This window comes from Oreochromis aureus, linkage group 9 (genome assembly GCF_013358895.1).
Source record: "Oreochromis aureus strain Israel breed Guangdong linkage group 9, ZZ_aureus, whole genome shotgun sequence".
Classification (NCBI taxonomy): Eukaryota; Metazoa; Chordata; class Actinopteri; order Cichliformes; family Cichlidae; genus Oreochromis; species Oreochromis aureus.
The window spans coordinates 33,561,799-33,584,047 of NC_052950.1; the positions used below are offsets into that span (position 1 = coordinate 33,561,799).

The following is a 22,249-nucleotide window of genomic DNA, read 5'->3' on the forward strand; positions in this document are numbered from 1 at the left end:
AATCAAATTACAGCATTTACATTTATGTTAGACTACTTTTAATTAACTGCTTTAGCCCACTTACAATGAAAATTTAAAAAATCTTGTTCATGACCTGTGTATTATGTTAACACTATTGGAAGTAAAAATAACTTGAACTCAAATTTTAAAAACACAACTTTCTCCTTCTTCTTTATTTTTAAATAAAGCTCTGACTTGTATTATGAGTCTGTGGTCTGGGAGAGAGTCCTGTAACTCTCTGTCTGCAAAATACAGTATATAAAGACCAATGTTGGGCAATTAATTATATAGTTACTTCTTCAAAAAAGTAACTGGGTTATGCAAACAACAAAGTTTTTTGCATCTATTTTTTTAAATGCAGCCAAGGTGTTTTTTAAATAAACATTTAAAACTATTTACAGAACAATCAGCTCTTCTGCATCAAATTTGATGCCACAGAAATTGTTTGTGCCACTCCAAAAATAATTTCTGTCCACTATGAGATAAAGGAGAACAACAGCCTGATACCTGCAGGCCTGACAACAGGAGATGTATCCCTCCTGTAACACCTGTAACATTCAGCAGTCGCCTCATTGTTCTGACACACACAACAAAACTATTGACTACACTACACACTAACTACACAAGATGTGCGCTAAACGTCTCAAATCTCTCACATCTCAAAACACCGCCGTCACTCCTAAAACTTCCTCCCGTTTCTTAACAACTAGATGCCACGTTGCCATATCATTTTTTGATTGGTCGACACGGTACTTTTTTCGACCAATAGGATAGGCTGGGTTTTTTTGGTTTTGTTTTTGCTCACAGGTGGAGAGCGCTTTCGATTGTTTTCCTTATAAAACGCCGTTTTTACCGTTTCTTCCTGCAGTAAATATAAACAACGACAGTATTCAGGAAGAAAACCAAACATTGCATATATTTTTATCATGACTCTGGTTTTACGTGGCCTATCAACATAATTTAAAAACTGGTATAAAGTCCACACCTTTTCCCTCAGTTGTTCCGTCTGTCCTGCTCACATCTCCAATGGTTGTACACGTTGTCATTAACGTGGCTTCACTCCACATCAGCCACGCCGCTTTGCCAGCTAAAACACCGGTGTCGGCACATAAGGACGCTGTCATAGCCTGCCGACGACGTTGATTAGCTGCGTATATATTTTTTTTTTAACTTTGAATGAACTTTATTTAGAACAATAACAATGACAATTTCAAAGAGACAAGTGACATATTGAATCATCCAGAACAGAATCACACCTCCTTTTTCTTTTCTCCCAATCAGAGGAATACACATCATTGCCACAGTGCAGTTGGTACACCACAATGAAGTCAATGAAAACGACAATGACTGAGAGTAGACATATATATGCAAACACACACATTTAAACACACACGTCTACATAATAATAATAATATATAAAAAAAAATAACCAATACAAAATAAAATAAATAAATAAATAAATTAAAAAAAAAAGAAAAAAAAAAAGGAAAAAACAAGGAACAGAAATAAAGGAGCCAAGGGGGATCATAAAATCTCTAAAAATGAGGTTCCATAAACAAGACACAAAACTTAAATAAGGGGCTAAGAAAAATCAAACTTTTCTAAAAATTCATACAATTTGATTGCTTGGGGCTTATTTATTAGCTTCAGAGATTTGCGGAACAGGGAGAGTTCGTTTTTAAGAGCAGACCATGAAGGGGGGGATTTAGCATATCGGCATTTATGAATGTAATACTTTGTTATAATAATGAGATTGTTAACTAAAAACTCACTATTTTTGTCCTTAAGGATTACTCCAATTTGAATATTTTGAAAAGACCAAAAATCAATATTTCCATACTGGGACAATATTAGGACATGGAGGGATTTCCATAAGTTCTCGATTGTCACACACCCATAAAACATGTGCTCTGTTGTTTCCAAAGTTGTTTTACAAATATAACAGTTGTCTAACACATATTTAAATCTGTCTCTCATAAATTCATTGGAGGGGTAAATATTTTTTGTAGTTCTAAAATGGACTTCTTTAAATTTGGGGGGAATTGGGAATTTTAGATATTTGGTTCTGATCAACGAGATCTCAGATTTGTTATAATCTTTAAGGATGAGTGAATGTTTTGTCCTACCTGGATATAAGATGTTAACCAAATACCTCCTCAAAAACTGATTATTGCATTTTTCATTAACCAAGTCAAGACCATCTAATTTAATTTTATGTAAATTTGGAGTCGGTATATTTGAAAAATTATTCTTTATCGTATTGACAAGGACTATTGGGATATTCTGTGAAACCTTTTTGTAGAGCTCGAACGAGCAACTCATGTCATATTTTTCATTAAACCTGTTTAATTCAAGTATATCTCCATTTTCATCCAGTATATGTGTCACAGCCCAAATTTGTTTTGTCATCCATTCTTCCACAAACATAGATTTCCCCCGATTTAATATCACCCTATTATTCCACAATGGAACGTTGTGGGGACTAAAGTTATGTTTAAACATTAATTTCCAATTTAACAAAACTTGTTGATGAAATTTGGAGAGCTTTATGGGTAGTTTAGAAATTTCAAAATCACATACTAAAAGGAATTGGATCCCCCCAACTTTGTTGAAAATAAGAGATGGTATCAAGAACCAGATGTCATTATCATTTTTTAAGAAGGATCGGAGCCAATTAATCTTTAAGATGGCATTCATTATTTCAAAATTGATTGCTTTTAAACCCCCCTCTTCATAGTCTTTTATCAAGTCCCTGTTACTGATATAATGATGTTTATTTTTCCATATGAAATTAAAATTCAGCTTATTGATGTCTTTTATAATCCTTGGTGGGATGGCTAGGGAATAAGCTGGATAGATTAATCTGGACAAAGATTCAACCTTGGTCAACATTATCCTGCCGAACAACGTTAAATCTCTCTGTAGCCAATGGTTTAGAGTTTTTTTGCATTTGTCAATTGTATTCTGAATATTCTTTTCTTCGCTATCAGCCATGCATTTAGTTAGCCAAATTCCAAGATATTTGACTTCATTTTTGACAGGTATATTGTACAAAGAAGAGTGAGAACAATTGTGGATACTCATGAGTTCACATTTGTCCAGGTTCAGGCAGAGGCCAGAAGCATCAGAAAAGATCTTTATTGTATCTGAGGCCAATGGAATTTGTTCTTTATCTTTAAGGAAGATTGTTGTATCATCGGCAAGCTGACTTATTATTAATTTGTGGTTATTTATGTCTAATCCTTCGATGTTTGAATTTATGACAGTAATAGCAAGTAGTTCAGTGGCTACAATGAATAAAAGAGGTGAGATGCTGCAGCCCTGCCTGATACCTCTCTCCACCCTGAACCTGGGACATGTGCCTTCTGAAAGAGAAACACAACTATTAATATCAGTCTATAACATAGTGATCATATCCAGAAATGCATCTCCAAACCCAAAATGTTTAAATGTCTTATTAATAAAAGTGTGTTCGAAATGCTTTATGGAAGTCCAAGAACAACATAAAACCATCATCCTTAATTAGGTAATTGTAATCGATAAGGTCCAAAACCAAGCGGGTATTATTTTGGATCAACCGTCCTTTGAGAAATCCTGATTGTGTCTGGCTAATTATTTCAGAAATGCCTGTTTTTAGTCTTGTTGCTAAAACTTTTGTAAAACTTTTGTAGTCTGTATTTAAAAGTGTTATCGGTCTTAGATTACTTAGTTTCTTCTTATCTTTCCCCGGTTTTGGAATTAATTTTATAACTCCTTGTTTCATTGTTGTCATAAGCTCCTTTTGATTTATACAATCATTTAACGCATTGAATAATAGTGATTTTAGATCTTCCCAAAAGTGCTTATAGAAATTAGTCGTTATCCCATCTGGTCCCGGTGAGCGATCAGATGCCATGCTCTTAATAGCAAAATCAAATTCTTCCATAGTTAGGTCTTCATCACAAATTTCTCTAAAATTATCGTCAACTACTGGAATCCAATTACTGATTTTGTCAAAGAAGGAAGTGACGTTTTGTTCTGAGTATGAAGACTTATAAAGGTTACTGTAAAAAGTAAATACTTCACTTGAAATGCGTTTAGGGTCTGTACATTCCTCTCCGTTGATTATAAGGTTACATATTGAATTATATTCTTGTCTACGTTTTTCTAGATTGCAAAAATAGGCAGTGTTCTTTTCACCCTCTTCTATCCACTTGGCTTTGGATTGCAAATAAGCGCCCTTGGCTCTATAAAGGTACATTTCGTCCAACTTGGATTGTAAGCTGTTAATTTTTCCTTTTTCTTCCTCAGTCCAATTCAATATGCCATAAAGATTCATAAGCTCTTTAACTACATTTGATTCCTCTTCTTTCCTTTGTCTGTTTAGCTTTTTACCGAATGCGATTGAGGTTTTTCTGATTCTAAATTTAAGATATTCCCATTTGAGTATCGGTGTATTGATGGTTTCATCATTCTGGATATGTAAGATTAATCTTTTAATAGAATTACAATACTCCTCATTTCTCAGCATCTGAGAGTTAAATTTCCAATAATCCTTAAATGTGTTGTTTTGGTCTTTGCTTTGTAGTCTTAGAATAATGGCGCAATGGTCACTTAAGGGACCGTTAGAAATGACTGTTTCCTTAACATATTGTAAAATTGAGTTGGATATCAACCAATAATCAATACGTGACCTGCTTTGACCATTGGGTTTGTGCCAGGTGAATTGTTTCACATCTTTGTTTAACAATCTCCATACATCTATTAGTTTAGTATCATTAGCAAAATTTTCAAATGTTGGGTTTATGTGTTCATTTGAAAATTTTGAAGGCCATCTATCCAACCACTCATCAGGAGTCACATTGAAATCACCTCCAACAATTATATAATCAGTGGGGAATTTGGTATTAAGTTCCTTTATAACTGTAGAAATTTGATGCAGCAGGTTCTTATTCTCTTGATCATTGTTGTATCCATAAACATTAACCAACGTAATCAGAGTATTATCAGTATTTAACACACAGGCAACCCAATGTCCATCTTTGTCTGCCAAGTTGCATAAAAACCTACCGGGACATCTGTTGAAACAAATAGCAACCCCAGCCGACCTATTTGTACCATGACTAAAAAAATTTTTATCTCCCCATTGTTGTGACCAAAATTTCACATCAGATTCTTCAGAATGAGTTTCCTGGAGAAAAATACAATTTGCCTGTTGCCCCTTGCAGAACAGAAAAACAGCTTTGTGCTTAATTGAGTCTTTAAGTCCCCTTGTGTTAAAGGAAAAAAAAGAAATGTTAGTTTTCACTTGGAACATGGAACACATGAACAGCTTTAAAGAGGAAGTTTAGGAGGTAGAGTAGGAAAGTCTTGAGGTAAAAGTCCCATCATCCGAAATGTTCCACTGTATATTCCTTTCGCAGTCAGATGTCAGCCCGTACCTGGAGTCTCTTCCCTGATGCGTTTGCCTTCTATGAAACCAAAAGGGCCCCTGAAGCCCGCAGCCTTGCCTTCCTTCCGAGCCTGGTCGATTTTTGGCCACAGTGCTTGTCTGGCTCTCCAGTCCTCCGGGGTCAGGTCTTCAGCAAAGCGGATGCCTTCTTCTTTGCACACGGGAGAAGCCTTTGTTCGCCTCCAGATGTCATCTCTCACGGCACGTCTCACAAACAGAATAATGATTTGTCGATGCTTATTCTCCGCCGCTCTTCCCACTCTGTGGACAACATCAACCGCTTCTTCCATCTTCATCTTTAGGTCCGGAGCAATCCTTCCTAGAAGTTCCACCACTTCTTCTCTGATATTTTCATTTATTTTCTCCTTTTTCCCTTTGATACGGAGACACCATCTTCTTTTGTATCTTTCCTGGCTCAATATGCGATCTTTAATGTCGTCATTATCTTTTTTGAGTGATACAATCTCTTTTTCCAGGTGTTTTATTTTCTTTTTGCATTCTTGCAGCTCCTCTGAATTAAACTGCACCGATTTAGCGATGGAAGCCAGCATTGCGCTATGTTGTTGAATTTGTTTGCTAACTTCATCCATGCGGTCATCAACACGTTTTCCAAGACTCTCAATAGCTTTCAGTATAGTGTCAGTGGATGTGTTGGAGTCGCTATCATTAGCCGTACCTTTTGCTTTTTTCTCCATATGTGGTTTCTCGGGAGTATTATCAGGGGTTGTTGTTGCTTTTCTTCATGTTCGGGCTGAAACGTCGTCAATATAACTCAAAGGAGTGGATTAAATAACTTCAAGATGAAAACATCGGGACTTTAGTGAGGAGTTCAGACAGATGCGACTGCTCAGTCCGCCATCTTCTTCCCCACCATTAGCTGCGTATATACGAATGTGAATCGCATTATTGGCTGGACTATGGGATAAGGTGGCATCGTTCTAATCCGATACGGGAGCAGCCAGTCACTTACTGACTAACACTGCAAAACAGAATTGTTAAAGTTTTAATTCTAATTTCAATTCAGGTTAGATTTTTTTGTGCGCAATTCAGATTTTCTGTGCGCAGAGACCGTGCCAGCAGTGCGCAATTGCGCACGTGCGCAGCGCGCAATTGCGCACGTGCGCAGCTTAGAGGGAACATTGCTGTGGAGAAGAGGAAACTCTAGAACATGTTATATTACACTGATTCAAAACCTCAGTAACATAAAAATGAAACTGGATCTTATTAATTTACTGCAAAAAGACTCAAGAAGTGAAAGTTATCAGGCCTTATTCCAGTTTTTAAAAGAGAGCAAATTGTTGCTGGTCGACGTTTCAATTCACACTCCACACCAGTTGGTGGCGGTAATGCACCATTTTGGTGTTTGACAACCGCCAATAAACGACGTGAAGAAGACGACGCGCCTTCTGGGAGAGAAGGCTGCAGCCACTGTGGAGCTCCACAGTAACCGGAAACACGTGACCTCCACAGTAGCCGGAAACACGTGACCTCCACAGTAGCCGGAAACACGTGACCTCCACAGTAACCGGAAACACGTGACCTCCACAGTAACCGGAAACACGTGACCTCCACAGTAGGCAGAAATACGTTCCTGCGTGGATCATCGACTGCGGAAATCTTGCAAGTGGATCGTAAAGGTTGGGACAGAGTCTTTCATGTATAAATTTGCAGTTAATAATTATATAATTTTAGGAATCAGCTAGTTTGCTTACACTAATTACGTTGGCACTTCGTTAGCGTTACAACAACGGTCATACCTCCGAACTATCTAAACTTTAGTAAGGAGTGTGTGTACTTTTGACACCTCTGGTTAGCATTTAGTGGTCAGTTTCAAACGTATTTATTTTTTGCTTGTTATTGAACTACTTTTCACTATCTGTAACATCAATGCACATTGTTCAATTTACTGCATATTGCACTTTATTCATGTCTCTCATTCCACCTGCAAAAACATTGTAAAGTTTGTCACAAAGAGGTTTATATATGTATAAATACTAATATTCTCTATTCCATTCTGTTCTGCTTTTTATTGCCCAGATATTAGTTAGCCTTTGTTAAATTGTCTGTTATATGTCAATAGATACGTATGCCACAAATAAAAGTGTTTTGTAAATTATGTTTTGTAAAGAATTTTCTCCCAAATCTCTTACATGCTAACTGTAACGTGTTATTTCTGCTAAAACCTGAACTTAAATGTGTATATGGTGTTTATCTGTTTTTCTCTCTGTTTTAGATGCTCATATCAATTTGGAGTTCTGCCTCCAAGCCAGAATTGCAGTAATGCACCACGTGTTGGCTGTTTCACTGCCCTCTGTGCCCCACTTTCAGCCCTATTGTCAGGAGCATATAAATGGACACATTAAAAATGCTTTGCCTTTCAAAGGTATGTTGGTATTAAATATACCTCATAGTTAAAGTTATAAATATGCTCTTCTTTTCAGCACTTCTGCAGTCTCTTTGTTGACTTAAAAGTTGCTTTTCACATTGTACAGTTCAGTGCATTCATCAGCAAGAGAAAAAGTGTGTTTTCATTAAATTTTTTTTTTCCTGTTCACCACATTTCCTGACAGCTCTTGTGATCCATACCATTTTGCTTTCATTATTGAGGATGGCTTGGATATTTTTGTTAATATGTACAATCCGATTGTTAGATAAACTGATTGCATTCTATACAACTGCATTTAAATTACATGTTGTTTTTTGTTTTTTTGTTTTTTTTTCTCTCTTACAGACAAAATGATATGCCGGTGCACTTTCACTGCCCTGTCTGTACATGACAGTCATACAGCGTGGGGATATGGCAAGGCAATTATTGTCATGTCAGCATTCAGGACTGCTCTTCGCTGCACTCTCCGAGGAGCCGCCTCTCTCCGCTGCATTCTCCGTGGAGCCACATCTTCCTCTCGATGTCTTGTCTCCAGTATCTAAACCATTTTCTGAATCTTCGGTAGAACATTCATGTGCTCTACCCTCTGTGCTAAATGAAACTGTGGCTTGTGGAAAGTCCTTGAAAATGAAACGCCCTCACTGTGGTCTTAGTCTTCTTGAAAAAAAACTTCAAGGCTCACATGATGAGGAGGCATTCAAACAGATCAATAAATGTTTGCCTGGCTTGTCATCTGCAGTGTTTTTGTGTAGAGGGACTTCTTCCTCTTTGTTTTTCAGTTTGCAGAGGACATGGAGCTCTTTTAAAAGCTTGTGCTGATGAGCAGGGACTATGGGTCAATGCGATATTTGACATTTAATGGACAGATGAAGGCACTGGCCATATTTGTGTTTTTATGTGTTGTTTGTTTTCAGTGTACAGAATTCCAGTTAAACGTGTTATTAAATATCCACTTGTTTCCATGTCCATACTTATAGTAAAAAAATTAAGTGTAAATGCAACAGCATTGTTTATACTTGTAACTTCAGAGTAAAAAGCTTATTGTTGATATTAACATTAATATATTACCCTGTAATCAATAATATTTTATACATTTTACGCATTAACCCTCTGATCTCTATCCTGGCCATTTGTGGCCACTTCACTTCTTCTTTTTTTTGACTACCACACTGCAGTGGATCAAAAGAATGACACAGGTTTGATCTTAAGGATCTAATACTTGTGTGTGTTTGTGCATGACATTGCAATGCAAATATGTATTTGCAAGATAAACTGAAATAAATTATGACGCATCAAATATTACACAGGCTGCAGTGAATTTCTGTTGATACTGGCTATTGAGATTTGAGTTTCCCAGTCACTAGCTTTGAAGCACATGCTAAAACACTTTTACTCTTGTACATTTCATAACAAGACACCATAGCCAAAATATTAACAAAATATATATTAATAAAAAATTCAAAGCTGCAGCTGCAGCACATACAGCAACAAACACTGTAGGTAAATGTGTCCGGAGTTGATGCAGGTGCAGAAAGTGCTGCTGCTGTAAGTAAGCCTAACAGCTTCCAGATCACTTATTTTTCTGGAAAGATGGTAGGAAGGGCATCACTGCTCATCTCTATAATCTCCCAGATCTTGGAATACAATGCTTTTGTACCATGAAACCACTTCACAGTACTAGGAGTCCACTAAAACCTACAAAGAGAGTGATCCTGGAAGAAATGGGGCACACACTAGTGACCTCAACAATTGCAAGACAGCCTTTTCCCCGATGCTCAGATGGGGGAGGAAGTTTCATGAAAACGTTAGGACTTTATCACCGTTTTATCTGAGAAGTTAATGGTAATATATAACCTAACTGGCTATAAAGAGTAAAAAATTTAAATACAATTTTGATTTTGATGAAAGGATTTTATCAACCTATTGTGGGGATAGGTTGATTGGATAATCCAAATTGTCACTAGGTGTGAATGTGAGTGTGAATGGTTGTCTGTCCTTGTGTGTTGGCCCTGCGACAGACTGGCGACCTGTCCAGGTGTGTACCCGCCTCTCGCCCCATGACAGCTGGGATAGGCTCCAGCGCCCCCGCAACCCTGAAAAGGATAAGCGGAAGTGAATGGATGGATGGATGGATGGATTTTTAAAGAGTCACGTCGGTAAAAGTAGATAAATGTTTTAAGAAATATACATTTTATAGCATTTTGTGAACATACACAAAAGTGGCCATTTTTGGCAACGAACAAACTGAGAGAAAGTTTTATATTTTTTGCTCTCCTTGAACAAAAATAACAGTGCATAATAATCAGTGTTGATGTTAATCAATTAAATGTCCCAGACTCTACTATTAATAATACAGCGGTCCCTCGTTTATCGCTGGTGTTACGTTCTAAAAATAACCCGCGGTAGGTGAAATCCCTGAAGTAGCCAACTTTATTTTTACAATTATAGATGTTAAGACTGTAAAACCCCTCACCACATGCTTTATACACTTTTCTCAGACAGGCATGAATATTTTCACAATGTTCTCTTTTGTTTAAACACTCTTAGAGTTCAAACCTTCGTAGAAACATAAGTCCAGTATTATGGAATGAAACCAAAAGGTGCCTTTGGCGGTGCAAAACGTATCGTCGGCATTGTTGTGTTTGTTTGGGAGAAAACCTACAAACATACAGTACAGCACTTCAGAGTTACACTGCTAGCGATTGAAGATTTATGTAAATTCGACGAGCTAAACGCATTCTGTACTGTACAGCAGCAGTCCCCAGCCTTTTTGCACCACGGACCACTTTAATGTCAGACAATATTTTCAGGGAACGACCTTTAAGGTGTCGCGGATAAATACAACAAAAGAATAAAAAAGAAACTGTGGTATTTTGTAAATATAATAATAAACGTGACTTGAGCTGTGCGCCAACAACAATGACAGTGACATCCTCCTCTCTGCTTCTTAATGCTCTCTGGTCGCTATGGTAACGCGTAAATAGTTCTTTCAAAATAAGACACACAACTACAACCATACATTTCACACCGGAGCCTCTACTCTAGCAGGAACGGTACCAAAGGACTCACGGACGGTACCGGTCCGTGGGCCTGTTAGGGGCCGCTACTGTACAGGAGACACTGGACTAGATTGATTGACAATGGCATCAGAACGCACAACACGATGTAAAAAAAAAAAAAAAAATCAGTGAAACAGCGAGTGTCGCGGAAGGTGCGCCGCGTTATAGCACCTTTGGCCACGAACAATTTAGGGGATGGTGAATTTTTTTTGAACAAACCCAGAGTGTTAAAAAAAACCCCACTTGAAACCATTTTTATTTCTCAGCAGCATCAATAGTAACAAAAACGCAATTTAGTTTTCGCTGTCAAAGTCGATTTAACTGAAGTTACGTGTTTCCGGTTACTGTGGAGGTCACGTGTTTCCGGCTACTGTGGAGGTCACGTGTTTCCGGTTAGTGTGGAGGTCACGTGTATCCGGTTACTGTGGAGCTCCACAGTGGCTGCAGCCAGATGCTCTTGGTTCTGGGATGACGGACGGAGCTTTTTTCATCCAAAGTGAGTAAAATAGTGAATTTGGATGATAAAACAAACTAAACCAACGTTTGGATCGATATCTGCATCGATCTGCCCACCCTTGTCTCCTGGATCGTAGCTGAGATCAGCGTGAACCACGTGGGTCTCTGCTCCCTGATCTGTTTCCTGTGTTTGGAAAGAGTTCCAGCTTCACCACGGAGTTTCTCTCGGTTTGTGGGCTCATCTAAAGGTAAGCACCGAGCTAACTTTACTGTGAGTTCAGTTCATGTTGAGTTTAGCTCCTGAATGAGGTCTTCTGCTGCTCTCCTCGGTGTCTGTTCACAGTTTATTGTCAACACGTTGAGAGAAGAGTGAGAGAGTGTTTGGAGAAAAACACCAACTAATCATTAGCTCAGCATGCTACTGGTGTCAACCCAGCCTCCACCATGTTTTGTGTTTACTTTGTATTGTAAGTATTACGGCAGGATACGCGGACACCTGATTTCAAACTAAAGACCAGCTTCGACTGAATTAACAGATATGTTAAGAATATAAAAAATATAATTTAGTCTTTGGGCAGCTGCTGTGGATGAACAGATGAGAGGAAGTGAACTCCTACAAAGTCTCATTTTAATGAGTCTGGCTGCTGTAAAGTGATGCACAGGAAGATGTTAACAAAAACTAAGAAACAGAGATGAAAGTAAACAGTGTTCATATTTGAAAGCACAGAGAATAAAAATATATTGTGCTGGTTAATGTGCAGCTCTTGGTGATTTGGGAGAAAAATGTTTTTAATCATGTTGTGGATTGAATGTTGGGTTTTATTTCATTTTGTCTACAGAAGTTTTTCCCACCTGTGATCGTTCAGATTGATTTGTTGGGTTGACTTGAATCATGTGAAGGTTTAAAGCTGCACTTCCCCCAAAAAGAATAAAGTATAATCGTGAAGAATGTAATAATGTCTTCCTGTGTCAAACACAGCTGCAGTCAAAGCAGGAAGGAAAGCACTGAAACCACTGATCAATGACCATCAGTACTGTGGGAAATATAAATGTTGTAATATTTCAATAAGTGCCATATTAATCAAGAGGTGATAGAAGGTTTAAACTGGGAGACATTTAAAGTAGTGTTTTGCTTGTAACTGCATACGTGCCTGTGCAGATTAGAACAGGATGGACTCAGGATGTGTCATATACGATCATGGGGCCTCACAACGAGAAATAGGAAACAGATGGAGGTGAGAGAGTGTTGAAACCGTTAGTGAGGAACAAACATCAATACTATAAAAGGAGTTGCAGACAGCTGTCACTCACCGTCACTGGCGCATGTTATGTTATCTGCTTACGCATGAAGGGGCGTGAACCCTGACATGTAAAACTGTATATCGAAGTGCTTCCTCTTTGAGATCTACTGGACTACGCTGAGGGTGGTGTCGTGTACATCTCCCACATATGTGCTTAATAAATAATTGTTGTTGACTGGACAAGATCTGAGTAATGTTTTTTTGTTCTCAGCCCAACATCAAAGAATCGGGACAGTACCGTTCACAGAGAGTTGGGGAATGGCTGCACAGAACCAAACTTTTAGGAATGGTGGAGGTGGTGGGACTGGGGGGCTGAAGGTGTGGAAAGTGTGGGGTGGGGGAGTAACAGGTCTGTCCCTGTTTGTGGAAACCACAGGAGGAGCTGTTCAGGCCGTTCGCTGGGTGTGAATAGAGATTGAAAATGTGACGTCATTGAGGGGTAAAACCGCAAAGGATTGTGGGAACCCAAGGCAAGAGGTACTAGCGCACGCAGGCTTTCAATTGAAATAAGTTACACAGCGATAAAAAGAAACAAAAATGCCAAGAACCTGTTGTATTATTAACTGCACAAGCCGGAGAGCGACAGCCGCGTGAAGTCGACGGAAATGCGTTTGGTTTTATCGGATTCGGCGTGGAAGAGAAATTCTCCAAGCCATGTCTCCGAAGTCACGAAGAGGCGACGGATGGCCTGGATTGCCGCTATCAGAAGACCTAATATAACGTTCGAAAACACTCCACCTCACATGTTAGTCTGCTCCAAGCATTTCCACAACGGTAAGTGTTTTGTGGTATTTAATACGTCTTATATGGCGCTGAACAGAAATCATCACGCTATGCTCCTTTGTTTATTGTGGCTCTGTGTAATGTTTGCTGTATTTTGTAGGCAAACCAGCCTACGAAATGCTGGAATGCGATCCAGACTGGGCACCCTCTCTCAAACTGGGCCACACAGAAGTTAAAGCTTCTACCACTGCTAGATTTGATCGGTTAAAACAGAGATCGAAATCAAAACAGCCACGCGAAAAAGGCCGCGTTCCTCTGGGGCAGAGACAGCTCATGCAGGTGAAATCCATCCAGGTAAAATTGTCAATGTACATAAATAAATACCACTTTTTCCACATTAAGCACTGTCTTATTTTTGCACTTTCAATGATCTTGTCTTTGTCTGTGTGCATGTATGTCTTTCAGCACCAGTCACTACGGAAACTACAGCTGAGAGCCAACCACAGCAGATAAATCCAAAGCACCAGGATGAAGATCTGCAGGAGTGTAAAATGTGTTCTCAAAGGTTACAAGAAATAGCACACCTTCAAGAAGAAAACCTAGTGTTAAAAAAAAGAACTGTCCAAAAAGAAATTAGACATGGAATTCTTGAAAGGCGAGAACTCTAAAGTTAAATTCTACACAGGGCTGCCTTCTTTTGCTTTACTAATGGGGTGCTACAACAAATCAGCCCGAGCTTGCCAGACACTGACAGGAAAATTTCCCAGTTTCAGATGCTCTTGCTAACTCTCATGCGTTTAAGACTCAACCTTCCGATTGCACATATTGCACACCTCTTTGATATTAGCCGGACAACCACTTCCACTGTGTTTAACATTACTGTAAATGTGTTGTACGCTCACCTGAGTCCATTGGTGCACTGGCCTGGAAGACATTGCATACAGGCCAGTATGCCACACCAGTATGTAGAGATGTTTGGTGACCGGGTGACAGTTATTATTGACTGTTTTGAACTGTTCATAGAGAGGGCACAAAATTTACGTGCCATGGCGGAGACATATTCAACATACAAAAGTAGACACACAATGAAATATCTCATTGGGATCACACCACAGGGGACCATCTCTTTCATTTCTAAAGGATGGGAGGCGTACAAGTGATAAGCGAATAGCGGAAACTTCTGGCTTTTACAGAAGCTTTCACCCGGGGACATAGTGCTCGCAGACCGGGTTTTGATATCAGGGAAAGTGTTGCCTTAATGGGTGCCACTTTAAAAATTCCAGCATTTACACGGGTCGCAGTCAGCTACAAGCAAAAGATGTGGAGGACACACGAAAACTGGCACATGTCAGGATCCATGTTGAGCGTGTTATAGGCTGTCTACGGTCCAAGTACACTATCCTAAACGACACCATCCGTCTAGGTTTTGTGGTGCCATGCGAAGGTGAGAACATGACTTTGCTGGATAAGATAGTTGCTGTATCATGTGCGCTCACAAACATGTGCCCAAGTGTTGTTGTAAAGCAAGCAAGTGATGAATAACTGTTTTCCAATTTGGTCTTGTTTTGTTGTGCAGCTATGTTTTTAACAAAATGAAATAATAATGCACAACGGTATATTATTTTGCCTTTGTCCTGTAAGCTTCGATAGTAACATGTAAAACTTGTCAGTTATAAATAAAGACAGTCCTGATGAATGACTTGTGCAACACTTACTTTATTTGTATTGGTTCTGACACTGTATATTAGTACAGTCTGAAAAGAAAGATTGCGTATGGACATAAAGAGATAATAATTTACAGCACAGCTGTAGAGTGCAGTGGTGTGAGACACATTTATTGCAATTTTAACACGTTATAATAATTCACTGTGCGTAACAGAACAACAGATAACAAACCATAAAGTGCAGAGTACAGGAAGATGTGTCCACCTTAATGTGACACTAAACATGAAATCACAAGAAAGTCCTTCAATATAAGAGTTGTCTCAGAATGTGTGTAACTGAAATACTTTGATTAGTTTTCTATGCAAGCTTTTGTCTTTCTTTTTTTTTTTTTTGTCACGGTGACATCCATGTAATGTGGCCCTTGTGAAACACTGGTTTCTGGATCACTGTAGTGATTGGCCAAGAGCTCAGGCATCACAACTTTGTAGAAAAAATCCTGAGCGACAGGCAACATTTTAGTCCACAAGTCTATATCTGGCATCACACGTGTAACAACACAAGCTTTTGTTGTCCACACAACAATGTCACAAAAGTGTGACTTTGTAACATAGATCTGTGTTTGTACCTGCTTGTAGTAAATGTGTGTCTTTTCAACTCAACCCTTCCATCTTTTAACCCCAAACAAAACCTGTCATCTTCACAGGCCTGCAGGAGGTTGTTGTTGCGGTGTTTATATGGGCACTTAATTTCACACATCCTTCACCACAACATTCACATTTTACGAGCGCATCAGGGGTGGCACCTAATTCTGGGAATGCGGGGTTGATTATGAAACCACACTTATCAACTTTAAGTTCTCTATGCTGCACCTTTCCCTGTGAGGTGTACCACTCGCGTGCTGTGTTTTCATTGTCTCTTCCCACTTGAATTGTTGCGGTTCTTGGTTGGAGAGCTGATGTGACAGTTTTTGTGGGTAGCACACTTTCTTTACAGTTGACAACGCAGGACTGGCAGTGGAGGTGGACACAACCGCATGTATGTTTGACGCAGTGATTCTTCCTGCTCGTGCTGTGTGCCAAAGGTCACATTTGTGCTGCTCCCTGGGTTTTCTCCTCCAGTGCCTCTGCCTCAGCCTTTGAGACAACGACACAGTGCTTCAGACGTTCACAGTGCTGCAGAAGGACAGATAGCTGACAGCCCTTCAACTGTGGGTCAAAGATGCGTAGCAGTGATTTGGGGAGGACACGAGGCTGGACAGGGTCAGCATATAGGTGGCAGAAGTCCTCCATAACAGCGCATAGGCCTGACCGGTTTTCATGCATGAGATCTGTGAGAGACTTTAAATCGGCCAGTGTGCGCACTTGTAGTGAGCTGCCACCAGTGCGAGTCCGGATTTTGGGTTTAGGAGAACAGTCACTTTGTCCAGCACTACATGATTGGTCGAGTGCCCTTTTTCTTGCTGCACTGGTGGTGTAGTCAATTGTGTGGCCTGGTACTCCTTGCACTCTCTTGATGTTGGAGGGCATAATCCAGTAAGCTTTGACATCTGTCGGCGTGATATTACCTCGTAGACGCACAGTAGTGTCAACTTTGTAAAGGAGAGCCGCTACATGCACACACTTCTCTGCCACACCAGCCATGCATGTGCAATGTGCACTTTCAACGTCCCCATTAGATTGCAGAATAACCCAGGGCTGAAGAGGCTTTTGGCTGAGGCGCATGGAGTGATTTACCTGAAACAGTCAATGCAGAAAAACATGTTTGTGAGGACAGAATGTACAGTAAATGTGTAGCTTTGCATAAATGGTAAATTGTCCTGGCAGAATATTGCGTATCGCTTCTGTTATTACCATGGTACATAGACAACAACATATACTTTTATTCACAGGATATATGACAGATTTTTGTCTCAGTGATTGCCCAGTACGATTACAGCATACAATATTATTATCACTGCTACATTTCTGTAATGCATACCATATATTCTTTGCACTACTAATTAATTACCGTGAGCTAAAAGGTCCTATTTATAAAGCGGTTCACGAATGTGTATTTATGAAGACGATTTGTGAGACAGGTAAACTTACCGTTGTGCGTACGATGGTCTTGTGCTCAACACGGTGCATTTCCAGGTCCTGTACCCATCCGTCCGTGAACTGCACCTGGGCCTGTTGCAGTGACCTGAAGTTACTAAAAACTTCATGAGTGTATGCACTCACTCCAAGAACCATGTAATTATAAATCTGAGCGTGGTTAAAGTTGGGCAGCACGCTGATGTCTTTTGTCCAGTCTGTGTGCTCGTAAGGGTCTAACCCTTTCACTCCTTTGATTTTTTCCAAGTACCTTTTCTTTGCCTTTTCCTCGAGTCTGTCTTTGTACGGACCGGCATTGTTCTCCTTCGTTTTGTACATTATTTTTGGTGAGAAAAGAAAAAGCAAGACGGTATTGGAACGTGAGAAAAACGTTTTCTTGGTGCTGCAAATGCTTGCATTTGATGCGGTAATTTAAATGTCCTGCCTTCACCTCCCGGCATGCAATGCGCGAAAGTCACGTGGTCTGTCAATCTCTATTGTTGATGGAGTCTTTAAACTTGTAGTTGCTGTTTTCCAGACTGAAGCAGAGTCGTTAGCTGAAAACTGGTTTTAGAGCTTCATTCAGGACACCTTCTCAGGCTCTTACAGCCTTACCTGTATCATAACAAAGTGTATAAACCCCAATCCACCTTTAACATGGTCCTTCTCCCAAACCTTCAAATATGACTTTCTGGCCCTGTCATAGTAAAGGGCTGCTTAGAATATTAGAGCCAATGTCACAAAGTTCCTCCTGAAGTATAAGTGAGTGAGAGAGTTCCCTCACTTTGCAGCACAACACGTCTCACAAGATTTCTACAAGCAATCAGAGTGAAATTTGTACTTTGTGTTGTCAGATGAACATATGAGACACTTTGACTCTTCAGTGCAGTGTGGAGCCTAACAAAGATCTGTTTTGTGTCCCAGCTGATCAGCAGGAGGAGAAGAGTCTGACGGAGCAGCAGAGGAAGATTTTCAGCCATCTGGACTCAGCTGAGTCACTACAGAGGAAACAATGAGCTCAACACAGAAGGTGAGGAAAATATCACAGTTTCACCAAATAATCAGTCACGTCTAAAACTCTCATACTCCCAACCTGTTATATGAATGTGTTGTATATTATGTTGTTTTTAAAACTATTATGTTTACAAACATCAAGAAGTCAGAAGCAAAGAGAGACTACAGCACATATTTAAATAAGGAAGGTTTATTCATCAAAATTATTAATAATCAAATAGACATAAAAAAAAAATTTCATCACCCCAAAAAATACACGTTCAAAGCACCACAACAGCAGCCCGATATCAGACAGAACTGTCACATGATATTAAACAGAAGCTGTCAGCTGATCTCTGTAGAGTGGGAAATTATAATGAAGCTCTTTATTATAATTTGTAGATTCAAGCTGCTCTTCATATTTTTGGCCAGAAGATGTCATCAAAGAGGACTGTGTTGAAAAGCTTTGAGTAATGAACCTTTTGCAATACAAGCTTCAGTGTTCAACTTGTACTTTGGCTCTCAGCGAAGGCGGTCCCACTTTTCTCCTCTCCTTTCCCTTATCTTCCCTGCTTGTAAGCAGGAAGCCGCAAAAAATAACTGTTCATCTTTTTTTTAATTTTACCTGTTACAACCACTGAATAAAACAAACAGAAGTACAATGTGCATTTGTAGGCCTGCTTTGAAATAAATTAAAGTGTTAACTGTAGGCCTATTTAAATCCACCGTATATTTTTGTAAAAGTAAAGTAAAAACGAGCCCACTTTAATATAAATAAAACATTTAGCTGCAACTTAGCAGCTTTTAAAAGAAAAAGAAAATTAGGAGTCTTTGACAAGTCCATGTCAGTGTTCCCTCGTCCTCTTCGGGTTTTTTGCTCAGCCAGCAATCAACTGAAGCACCTGAACATACAAAAAATCTACATCAGCTCGGAGTCTAAAATATATTTTTTTTTCTGAAAAATAATAGCTTGTAAAATACTATTGTCCTTACCTTTTTAATGTGACTTCTGTGTCTGAAGTTCGCTGCAGATCTTCCCTATGTCGGGGCTGTAAGATGTGACTTTGATCTTCATACAGGACTGTAGGCTCTCATCTTTGAGGCGGGAGCGGTGTTTGGACTTTATAAAATTCATGCTTGAGAAAACTTGCTCACATAAGTATGTTGAGCCAAAGATGGACAAGACTCCAAATGCATACTTTTTCATGTTAATATACGTATCAGGAATGGCACTCCATGTTTCAAAAACAAGTTTGTCGGGGTGGGGGAGTTTTTCCATATCACTCAATTTGTGCTCTGTAGCGAGCGTAGCCTTCTGACGGGCGACTTCTTCAAGATCCGCCGTCTGTTAGAGTGAATTGTTAAATGTTTGTCATTTTTATTCTTACCATTTGTACTTTAACTGTGTGTTGAAAGGAATTCTTTTGTTCTCCCCTCCCCAGATTCTCGAGGTTCTGAGTGGGGGGCTGTAGTGTTTTATCACAGGCAACATCCTTGTGAAGGTCTGTTTGATGTGGTAAAACTTCCTGTCCTTTGTATGGCTTCACTGTGTTAACTAGGGTGAACCATAGATTGGGTGTGGGGAGGTTACCCTCTTTATGACCTAGGATGTTGTTCCTGCTTTATGACCCTTTTGGTCAGCAGCCTACACACACACACACGCACGCACGCACGCATGCACGCACGCACGGACGCATGCACACACACACGCACACACACTTACAAAACCACAGGCAGGGTATTCCTTGTTCACATGTATACCCATGTAAGCCGTTATATGTTAATGACCCTATGCATATTCAAGTAACCACAATAAAAGGAGTGCTATGGGGAACCTGGCTGAGAGTCTGATGGAGGTCAAGTAGGTGGAACGACACTTGGCTCCAGGCAGGCCTCCCTCATGCATGAGTGACACAAAGAACGTTGCCTACTTGTGTCTTGTTCTTGCTGTGTAGCAAATTGTCCTGAACGTTCCAGCGAATAGGTTTACGCTACAAACCTATCACCGTCAGTGTTTTGAACTTATTTACCCACAAATCTTTATCCGCTATGTCGGCCAGTTCAATTTCTAGATCAGACTTACATACTCCGGTGAATGCAACTGTGTTCAACAGAGATGGGTCGATGTCCATCGGTGTGACAGGGAAAGAGGGGGTATGTTTCTCCTTTCTGAAATCACTGAATCTTTCTCCAAATGCAGCTTGCATTGCAATGATGGAAATATTCATAATTTATTTCATTGTTCGCTTCTTTGAACTCTCTTAGGGAGGGGAAGTGAGAGAGCGTACGTTTTTGTGCATCTCTTGCGAACACTGTCATCTTGCGCTCAAATGGCAAAACATTCTCCAGCATCTGCAGGGCCGTGCTTCCCTTTCCTTGTAGATTTTTATTCAGCGTGTTCAAGTATCTTGTCATATCCACCATGAAGTAAAATTTACTCAGCCAATCAAGGTCTTCCAGTTCAGGATAGCGGAGGCCTTTGCTTTCCAAGAACGTATTCACATGCTCCAGACAGGTAGCGAAGCGTTTCAGCACCTCTCTCCTGGACAGCCACCGGACTTTGTTGTGCAGCAGGAGATTTGAATATGCGTTGTCAACTTCTTCTAACAATGAACAGAACTGTCGGTGGCTTAACCCGTTCGCAATTATTTTGTTCACTATCGTGATAAAAACGTTCATCACTTCGACACATTCGGGGGGGAATGTTTGTGCTTCTTGGTGGAGGATGCAGTGAAATGCTATCAGCTCTCGATCCAGTGACTTTTGAAGCAAATTCACAAAGCCCTTCTGTGCTCCTCTCATACTGAGTGCCCCATCAGTAGACACTGACACCAGGTGAGTGGTGTTTATTCCTTTCGCTTCTAGACAACTCACAACAGCCTCAAAAATGTCCTGCCCCCGTGTTTGGCCCTTTAGCTTTATGAGTTCAATCAGTTCTTCCTGAGGCCCATCACAGTTGACATATCTGCATAACAGTGCTGTCTGCTCAACATCGTTTACATGACTTATCACAGGCAATTGAAAATGCTTGAGATGAATTCATGTCATGAATTTGCTTACGGCTGATGTTTTCCGCCATTTTAATGGTCCTGTCTCTGACGGTCTTTGCGGAGAGAGGCATTTCTCTAATTTTCTGAATAATTTCCCCCTTGTTTTTAAAGTCGGAGAATAGATGCTCTGATATTTTTATGAACGATTCTTTCAAATATGTAAACGGCTTCCCCCTCTTTACAATCTCCAGAGCTGTGGAGAGCTGATCCACTTCTTGAAAGATAGTTTGCTCTCTTCAGCTTTTCGCAGCAGTTCTGAAATTGCTCTCTTTTGCTCATCTTCGGTTGGGTATTTTTCAGCGAATGCTAAGTGCTTGTTTTGAAAATGTCTTTCAACGTTACATTTTTTGTTGTTGGATATTCTCTCGCCACATATCAAGCACACAGGTAAGCCGTTGGCGGTGAATGCAAATAAATAAACTCTCTATTTTCTTCCGAAACTTTTCTTTTTTGGGATTTTTTTCATGGTTAGCCTTTTGCCAGGTTAGCATACTCTAAAATCCGCCAGCAGGTAAAGGCGAGGTCTGTTGACTTTGATGTGACATATATTTTTGTTGAAAAATTATAAATTAAAAATTGCGTTTTTAAAATTAGATAGTATCAACTCAAACTCCAAGATAACTAGGCAAAAAAGTAAACTAATAATCATGTATGAATTAAGATGAGTTCCGAAATACCTTTTTTTTTTTTTTTTTTTTTTTTTTGTCAAGTCCAGAGGGAGCCACTACAAGGAGGCTGAAGAGCCAAATGCGACTCTGGAGCCGCAGGTTGCCGACCCCTGCTCTACACTGACAGTACACTGTCTTTATATTAGACACTATACTGTTGGTATGAAGGTGGAACTCAGTGAATGAATGTCAGCATCATGAGCTTCAGTTTAAATGAATCTCTGCTACACTTGATGTAATCTAACTCTGACATGAGCACCACAGTCACTGTGCACCAGTCACACACTGTTCTTTACTTTAAATCCATCACAGTTCAGCAAACTAACCTGTTTATCCTGCACTAACCTGCAGAGGATCTTCATGCAGACTTTAAATAACACAGTTAGTCAGCCTCAGATTGTTTTGCAGCATGTTTCACAACCTGAAAGAACATGATGTCACATGT

At 39.8% G+C, this 22,249-nt stretch overlaps 1 protein-coding gene and 1 long non-coding RNA gene across 2 annotated transcripts; one reads left to right on the plus strand and one right to left on the minus strand.

Moving 5' to 3' along the window:
• The first annotated feature begins 6,926 nt into the window (after positions 1 to 6,926).
• Positions 6,927 to 8,283, plus strand: LOC120442007. Its single transcript, XR_005614456.1, has 3 exons — positions 6,927 to 7,068; positions 7,665 to 7,814; positions 8,163 to 8,283. It is a non-coding gene; the product is annotated as an uncharacterized LOC120442007 (long non-coding RNA).
• Positions 8,284 to 16,103: 7,820 nt separating this feature from the next.
• Positions 16,104 to 17,277, minus strand: LOC116335056. The gene is made up of 2 exons (XM_031758657.2): positions 17,109 to 17,277; positions 16,104 to 16,754 (listed from the first exon to the last, which is right to left on the minus strand). Exons 1-2 carry the CDS (start codon positions 17,250 to 17,252, stop codon positions 16,104 to 16,106), a joined length of 795 nt encoding a protein of 264 aa, XP_031614517.2. The 5' UTR covers positions 17,253 to 17,277.
• Between the last annotated feature and the right edge of the window lie 4,972 nt (positions 17,278 to 22,249).

What these genes read in the sequence shown, in the direction of transcription:
- LOC116335056 (XM_031758657.2), bottom strand. Translation starts at nt 17,252, where the DNA reads ATGGTTCTTGGAGTGAGTGCATACACTCATGAAGTTTTTAGTAACTTC. An exon ending in AGACCATCGTACGCACAACG is followed by an intron (nt 16,755 to 17,108) that starts GTAAGTTTACCT and finishes TGACTGTTTCAG; the next exon opens with GTAAATCACTCCATGCGCCT.